We start from the raw sequence: 8,908 nt of genomic DNA, 5'->3' as shown, positions 1-8,908 counted from the left end.
CTCTCTGTTATAACAGTCAGTGTAGATGTAGTGGTGGTTGTGGTTGTGGTCCTCTCTGTTATAACAGTCAGTGTAGATGTAGTGGTGGTTGAGGTCCTCTCTGTTATAACAGTCAGTGTAGATGTAGTGGTGGTTGTGGTCCTCTCTGTTATAACAGTCAGTGTAGATGTAGTGGTATTTGTGGTTGTGGTCCTCTCTGTTATAACAGACAGTGTAGATGTAGTGGTGGTTGAGGTCCTCTATGTAATAACAGTCAGTGTAGATGTAGTGGTGGTTGTGGTTGTGGTCCTCTCTGTTATAACAGTCAGTGTAGATGTAGTAGATGTGTAGACACACACACACACACACACTGTGACACACAGGCTCGCTCACACACACACACACAATATATATATATATATTTGATATAGTCCTGTGAATGAACCTGGGTTATGCATGGCCATGCAAGGTTTAATGTTTTTTGAGCCGCAGCACAGTGAGTGGTTCAGTTAGTATGAAATGACCTTTATCCGTATGTTCTGGGGCGAAGCAGGGGCCTACTCACGCTAGCAGCCACAGTCACGAGCCAGCAGGCTCCCACAATGCACTGATCCATCCCCCTGCAGGGAGTGTGTGTGTGTGTGTGTGTGTGTGTGTGTGTGTGTGTGTGTGTGTGTGTGTGTGTGTGTGTGTGTGTGTGTGTGTGTGTGTGTGTGTGTGTGTGTGTGTGTGTGTGTGCGTGCGTGCGTGCGTGCGTGCGTGCGTGCGTGCGTGCGTGCGTGTATCGGTAAGTGTGTGTTACCTGATAGCCATTGCATATGAAAAACATAAAGGTCCTACATGAAATCCTACTGGACATGTGTGTGATATTACCTTCCCCTGTTCAGCCCCTGAGGTGAGTCACTGACCATTCGGTGGGCCACAGTTGAGGACTCTTAATGGGCTGTTTTAACCTAATGGATGGTCACTTGGCAGCAGGGGCCATGGCTAGGCCTATCTCCAATGTTGCTTTCACAATGTATTAGTGATTGATCCAATGTAACAGGAAATAAATCAAATGTCCCGACTTGGCCGTGCCTGACTGCAGATTGTATTACACATTACAGTCACGGAAAATAATACAAGTGTTAAATCCTTGAAATGAGCTGGACAAAGGAATCTCCCAAAGCCTTAGAACTGTCAAAGCCTTAGAACTGTCAAAGCCTTAGAACTGTCAAAACCTTAGAACTGTCAAAGCCTTAGAACTGTCAAAGCCTTAGAACTGCCAAAACCTTAGAATTGTCAAAACCTTAGAACTGCCAAAGCCTTAGAACTGTCAAAGCCTGAGAACTGTCAAAGCCTTAGAACTGTCAAAGCTTTAGAAATGTCAAAACCTTAGAACTGCCAAAACCTTAGAACTGTCAAAACCTTAGAACTGCCAAAGCCTTAGAACTGTCAAAACCTTAGAACTGTCAAAGCCTTAGAACTGTCAAAGCCTTAGAACTGCCAAAACCTTAGAACTGTCAAAACCTTAGAACTGCCAAAGCCTTAGAACTGTCAAAGCCTGAGAACTGTCAAAGCCTTAGAACTGTCAAAACCTTAGAACTGTCAAAGCCTTAGAACTGTCAAAGCCTTAGAACTGTCAAAGCCTTAGAACTGTCAAAACCTTAGAACTGTCAAAACCTTAGAACTGCCAAAGCTTTAGAACTGTCAAAACCTTAGAACTGTCAACACCTTAGAACTGCCAAAGCCTTAGAACTGTCAAAGCCTTAGAACTGTAGCGTTTACAAAATACTTTGTTACTGTGTCGTCGTTACTATATCTACACAATGGTTATCAGCCAAAATTCCGTGAGAGACATCCCGCACCCACTCCTCCGTGAGAGACATCCCGCACCCACTCCTCCGTGAGAGACGTCCCGCACCCACTCCTCCGTGAGAGACATCCCGCACCCACTCCTCCGTGATAGACGTCCCGCACCCACTCCTCCGTGAGAGACATCCTGCACCCACTCCTCCGTGAGAGACATCCCGCACCCACTCCTCCGTGAGAGACATCCCGCACCCACTCCTCCGTGAGAGACATCCCGCACCCACTCCTCCGTGAGAGACATCCCGCACCCACTCCTCCGTGAGAGACATCCCGCACCCACTCCTCCGTGAGAGACATCCCGCACCCACTCCTCCGTGAGAGACGTCCCGCACCCACTCCTCCGTGAGAGACATCCCGCACCCACTCCTCCGTGAGAGACATCCCGCACCCACTCCTCCGTGAGAGACATCCCGCACCCACTCCTCCGTGAGAGACATCCCGCACCCACTCCTCCGTGAGAGACATCCCGCACCCACTCCTCCGTGAGAGACATCCCGCACCCACTCCTCCGTGAGAGACATCCCGCACCCACTCCTCCGTGAGAGACATCCCGCACCCACTCCTCCGTGAGAGACATCCCGCACCCACTCCTCCGTGAGAGACATTCCGCACCCACTCCTCCGTGAGAGACATCCCGCACCCACTCCTCCGTGAGAGACATCCCACATCCCGCACCCACTCCTCCGTGAGAGACATCCCGCACCCACTCCTCCGTGAGAGACATCCCGCACCCACTCCTCCGTGAGAGACATCCCGCACCCACTCCTCCGTGAGACATCCCGCACCCACTCCTCCGTGAGAGACATCCCGCACCCACTCCTCCGTGAGACATCCCGCACCCACTCCTCCGTGAGAGACATCCCACACCCACTCCTCCGTGAGAGACATCCCACCCACTCCTCCGTGAGAGACATCCCGCACCCACTCCTCCGTGAGAGACATCCCACACCCACTCCTCCGTGAGACATCCCGCACCCACTCCTCCGTGAGAGACATCCCGCACCCACTCCTCCGTGAGAGACGTCCCGCACCCACTCCTCCGTGAGAGACGTCCCGCACCCACTCCTCCGTGAGAGACATCCCGCACCCACTCCTCCGTGAGAGACATCCCGCACCCACTCCTCCGTGAGAGACATCCCACACCCACTCCTCCGTGAGAGACATCCCGCACCCACTCCTCCGTGAGAGACATCCCACACCCACTCCTCCGTGAGAGACATCCCGCACCCACTCCTCCGTGAGAGACATCCCACACCCACTCCTCCGTGAGAGACATCCCACACCCACTCCGAAGCAAGTTCTGTGATTTATGCTCATACGCAAATGTGCCTCCGTTGGAATTTATTTTATTTAAATAGGCAAGTCAGTTAAGAACAAATTCTTATTTTCAATGACGGCCAAGGAACAGTGGGTTAACTGCCTGTTCAGGGGCAGAACGACAGATTTGTACCTTGTCAGCTCAGGGGTTTGAACTTGCAACCTTCCGGTTACTAGTCCAACGCTCTAAACACTAGGATGCTATTTTAAAACAGAAGTAAAACTAGGAAAACATAAAGGTTATCATCCTACAACAGATACCCAACTACAACTTGTACTGCTGGTTTTGTCACAAGGGGAGGGCTGTATCATAACTAGAACCACAGGGGACAGAGCTGCCTAGAAGTGCTGCATGCCTTTAGATACATCATGACCCAGTATTTCCTGAGTTAAGATCATAGAAATATGACAGTTGTAAGGCAGCTATAATTTGCACTGATGACATGGATTAAAGTGCCGGAGGGTTTGACTTCATTCCGCTCCCCTCTCTCTGCCAAAGTCCTTTAGCTGTGTCATGCCCAAACAGAACAGTCTAATATCTAAACTGGCCACTGTGACGGCACAACAATATTGTAGAACCAATCTGAAGAATGTGCTGAGTGGACAGTTAGTGAGCTGTGCTCTGCTCTCTATTTTCCCCTCATGGCAAGGCATTGCTCATTCTCATGAAGCCCTAGCAGATAATAAACACAAGAGAGTGTGTGCGTGCGCGTGCATGCTCACGGGCAGATATATGTGTGTGTGTGTGTGTGTGTGTGTGTGTGTGTGTGTGTGTGTGTGTGTGTGTGTGTGTGTGTGTGTGTGTGTGTGTGTGTGTGTGTGTGTGTGTGTGTGTGTGTGTGCGTTCGTGTGTGTGTGTGTGTGTGTGTGTGTGTGTGTGTGTGTGTGTGTGTGTGTGTGTGTGTGTGTGTGTGTGTGTGTGTGTGCGTTCGTGGGCGCGTGCGTGTGCGTGTGTATATGTGCGCGTGCGCGCACGTGTGTGTGTGTGTGTGTGTATATGTGTGTGTGTGTGTGTGTGTGCGTGCGTGCGTGCGTGCGTGCGTGCGTGCGTGCGTGTGTGTGTATCAGGGTTTTCATCAGGAAGATGTGGCACCGGACATTTGACCGGCAGCATTTTAATTTACTGGATATTTCATAAATGAAAGAACCCACATACATTGGGTGCATCACCTGATTAGGGCGACAATCCACGGTGCTCAGAACGACAGAAATAACATTTACATTATGGTGATTCATATTCACAGAACATGCAAATCAAGGATGCAACGATGTGCGGTCCTTTATCAAATTGTGATGCGCATTTTCCTCATCCAACAAGACGAGTAATGAACAGCAACATCACCAGCCTGTGTCAATCTACTATCCCCCATAGTAGAAAAGTTGACCTATTCTATTGCTCAGCTTGTTGAGAAAGAAATAACCTATAACAAACAGACTCTGGGACAGTTGTTGTACGATAGATCCCAAATCCATACAACCAGTAGGCCTTGGCTACACAAAACAAACGGTTAAAAACAATGAGTCTAATGCAACAGGCTAAAAACCACTTCAATATGGGATTGATTTTTTTCTTCTCCCAGATAATTGGCAATTTTATTGAACAGCTTAAAAAAATAAACTTGTGGTGCGTGTGTTTGTTTGTGTGTTTTAAAGATGAGATTTATGGGGTTTATTTTCTGGTAGGGGATGGTTTAAACGAGAGGTGAGAGACCAGCCTAAATAGAATAACCTGTCTACTGATTGTTTGGTAAACACTGTGCCCTCTCTCTGCATGTATCTCTCTCTCTCTCTCTCAATTCAATTAAATTCAAGGGGCTTTATTGGCATGGGAAACATGTGTTAACATTGCCAAAGCAAGTGAGGTAGATAATATACAAAAGTGAAATAAACAATAAAAATTAACAGTAAACGTTACACATACATTACACATCTCTCTCTATCTGTCGCTCTCTCCTTCTCTATTGCTCTCTCTCCCTCTGTCACACTCTTTCTCTCTCTCTCTCTCACTCTTTCGCTCTCTCTCTGTTGCTCTCTCTCTCTGTTGCTCTCTCTCTCTCTCTCTCGCTCTCTCTCTCTATGAAGAGGAGTGGAGGGAAACAGTGAGGCCAGCACAGTTCACAGCTCTGGAGAGCTCTCCCAGGCAGGAGCAATCAATCACAGAGTAATCCCCGCTCTCTCTGGGCTCGGCTAGAGGCAGGTGACATGGTCCACACTGCCTCTCTCAAAGAGCTTGGCTCGAGGCAGGGTGATATGTTCCACAATGGCCCTCCCTCTAGGCTCGGCTAGGGGCAGGTGACATGCTCCACATTGCCTCTCTCTCTGGAGCGGTTAGACCACTGGACCATACTGGTGTGATGTGAGGAAATTATAGTCAGATTGTGATGGTGGTTAGATTAGCAGAGCCGGATGTGTATCTAGTTAGATTGTGATGGTGGTTAGATTAGCAGAGCCAGACCTGTATTTTCCACCATAATTTGCAAATAAATTCATAAAAAATCCTACAATGTGATTTTCTAGATTTTTTGTGTTATTTTGTCTGTCATAGTTGAAGTGTACCTATGATGAAAATTACAGGCCTCTCTCATCTTTTTAAGTGGGAGAACTTGCACAAATGGTGGCTGACTAAATACTTTTTTGCCCCACTGTACCTAGATATGATCTATTGTTTCATAAAGGGCTGATATGATCTATTGTTTATTTTAGGGCTGATATGATCTGTTGTTTCATAAAGGCCTGATATAATCTGTTGTTTGGTATTGGTCTGATACAGTATGTGTGGATTAGGGAGTGTTATGGTGAGGCTGACCATGAGTCCCTGTTTCTGACTGAGTGACCTTGTTGTGACCTTGTCTCTCCCTTAAATGATATGTGTATATTATGAACGAGGGGTTCTCTCCTGTACTGTTCCTGTTTCTGACCGTGTGTCTCTCTCTGTCTTACAGACGTGTCTGGAGTTGGAGCGGTACCTGCAGACGGAGCCCAAGCGTCTATCAGAGCTGTTTGACGAGGAGCTCGACTGCCTCCTGACGCCTGCCTTCGTGGAGGGTGCTGACAGTGACCTGATGGATCCCCTGGACCCACTCCTCCCCAGCCCCCCTCCCCTCCTCCCCTCCCTCCCCAAGGTCCTACATGCCCCACACCTCCACAACACCAAGGCCTCTGAAAAAGAGTCTGGAGCAAAGATCACCAAGGAGGGGGTCAACGGGGTCAACGCTGCCCAGCTGAGTGCCGTCACCTCCCTCACGCCGCCCTCCTCGCCGGAGCTGGGCCGCCACCTGGTCAAGCCCACGCAGACTCTCACCGCTACAGCCGACGGCACGCTCACGCTCAAACTGGTGGCCAAGAAGGTTGGTCTGAACGCAGCCAAGCTGGTGGCCATGCACGCCACACTACCCTCGCCGCCCAGCAGGGGGGCACACAGTGACAGCGAGCAGGGGTCTGGGTCGCTGGGGGGAGATATCCCTGAGAACAAGAAGAGAGTCCATCGCTGCCAGTTCAACGGCTGCAGGAAGGTTTACACCAAGAGTTCCCATCTGAAGGCCCACCAGAGAACACACACAGGTGAGACAGAACTTAACCCTGTACAATGTGTACCAGGCATCAAACACACTGCCTGAAAACACACGGCCTGAAAACTGTCTAGCCTGGCCATGCACCTACAGTAACACAGGTGCAACATGCACCTAACACAAGAGCCAGAAAGATGATTGCTTTAGGTTTTAACGCTCTGCCTGAAAACAGAAAGATGAATGCTTTAGGTTTTAACGCTCTGCCTGAAAAGATCTGCTTGGCTATCAGTTCTCAGCTTGATTGGGGTAAGTGCAAGGATTGCAATCCAAACATATCAAGTAAAAACAATGAGGCATTATTGATCTATCCCTCTATCTCCCAGTGTGAGCTAAAAATAAATATTTCATCTCTGCAGTGATGCCTTTCTCATTCACCTCAGTGACTCTATTGAGTGTCTAACTGAAACCAGTCTCTCCATCCACAAGCTGCCAGCGAGGGAGTGATATGGTAATTGCCAGATGATTGATAGACTGACAGGTCTAAATGGAGTCTCCGTGCTAATTCAGCCATATCTGCTGCAGCCTGGAGTATCCACCGCTGCCCTCCCTGTGAACCAGAGAGAGAGAGAGAAGTCCCAGGCTAACATGGCCTCCGCTTAGCATTAGTCGTAGCGTTAGCATCAGTGTTAGTTCCGCTAATCCTTCTCCTGAGGCCTGCTGTTGACTCGGCAGGTTTCATGGCTGCCACGCGCTACAGCGCTAGCGATGCTAATCAGCAAGGCGTTTCGTTCACCCCTTCCTTCTTTCCCACCACCAAAATGGGAGGAGAGAAAGGGGGGTGAGTGAGGGATAGAAGAGAAAACAACTGCAGCATGTTGCTTATAGCTGTGTAGCTCCAGCCCTGGTATGCCCATTACAAGACAAGAGCAGTGCAGTACAGGGATGGAATTCACCCAATTCCCTTCTTTGGTTGTGATGTCCATACATCAGGACACACAGGGAGGGAGACTCAGATTAGTGCAGGATTTAAAGGTCCAATGATGCCATTTTTATCTCCATTTCAAATCATTTCTGGGTAGCAATGTAAGTACCTTACTGTGACTTTTTTGAATTAATAAGAGCAAAAGAGTAATTTGTCAAGTAATATTTTTGCTAGGGCTGTCTGGGAGTGGTCTGAGTGGGGAGGCGAAAACTGAAAACTAGCTGTTATTGAGGTTTGGAACTCAAACAGCTCTTACACTAAAAGGGCATTATTATAATTTTGTATAATTTCACAGTATTATTCCAACCTCATAGTGTAGTAAATATACATAAAACACAGGTAAAAATGTGTTTTTGAGTCCAATGGGCCTGGGAGCCGAGCTGCATGGGGTTGACATCAATAGCAGCTTCGGTTCAGACAGTCCATAAGGAAACAACACAGCCTTTCACTGAGGTATAAAAACCATAGAATTAGAATGTCCATACGTCCGTTTGGAATTCCCCTCAACCACGCCCACAAATTGGGGGAAACAAACATTATTTCCTATTGACCCCCATTGTAAAAGATCCAACTTCGTCATCGATTTTGGGGAAATATGTATTGTTCAATGTACATGTAACCAGGTACTGTTCACACATAGGGAAATAGAGCCTGAGAGAAAACCCAGTGACTTCAGGCTATTCGGCGTGTGAGAGTGGGAAATCTGAGGACCTGGTGTCCAAGTAGGCTACACGTACCTACGCGTGAGGAAAACCTTTCATCACATGTAAGACATTTAACTTGTTTAGTATACTTCGTTTGAACCTACACTCACTCACAGGGCTGTATAGTCTGTTTGTGTTGTTGGTCTTGGCTAGCTTAATGTTCTGGTCGGTAACTAGCGAGCTCACTCACATGGCTGCTAGGACCGTCATGAAAAGGGGAATACTGGAATCCCTACAATATGAAGTGTTTCTATGTGAGAACACTTGGGAGCAGGCAATGTTGAAAAGTCATCTTTCGACTTGTTGTACTTTCTCAAAGGTAGTTTTGTAATTGACTAAAACAAGCCGACAACAAGAAAAATTTCATTTGAAAAAGGTCACGGATTTGCTGTGGACCAATGGGGTAACCGTAGGTTACCACAGGGTTTTTTCCCCACAGGCAGGACACCGACTGGAACTGTTCTAGTCAGAACAGAAAACCACCCAACATTTTCCTGTTTTCACTCCTCTGGTGTTGGGAATATGATGGTTTGTTTTATGGAGATGGGAGCTGCTGCATGGATGAA

At 48.1% G+C, this 8,908-nt stretch overlaps 1 protein-coding gene across 1 annotated transcript in view; it reads left to right on the top strand.

Moving 5' to 3' along the window:
* LOC118381375 (Krueppel-like factor 7) overlaps nucleotides 1-8,908 on the top strand; it is a 150,499-nt gene that overhangs the window by 109,554 nt on the left and 32,037 nt on the right. The window contains exon 2 of the mRNA XM_052522885.1: nucleotides 6,090-6,708. Coding sequence (XP_052378845.1) covers nucleotides 6,090-6,708 — 619 coding nt within the window. The remainder of the gene's footprint in view (nucleotides 1-6,089; nucleotides 6,709-8,908) is intronic.

This window comes from Oncorhynchus keta, chromosome 7 (genome assembly GCF_023373465.1).
Source record: "Oncorhynchus keta strain PuntledgeMale-10-30-2019 chromosome 7, Oket_V2, whole genome shotgun sequence".
Lineage (NCBI taxonomy): Eukaryota > Metazoa > Chordata > Actinopteri > Salmoniformes > Salmonidae > Oncorhynchus > Oncorhynchus keta.
Note: the sequence above shows the minus strand (reverse complement) of the source record. Positions and strands in the feature narration are given on the sequence as shown.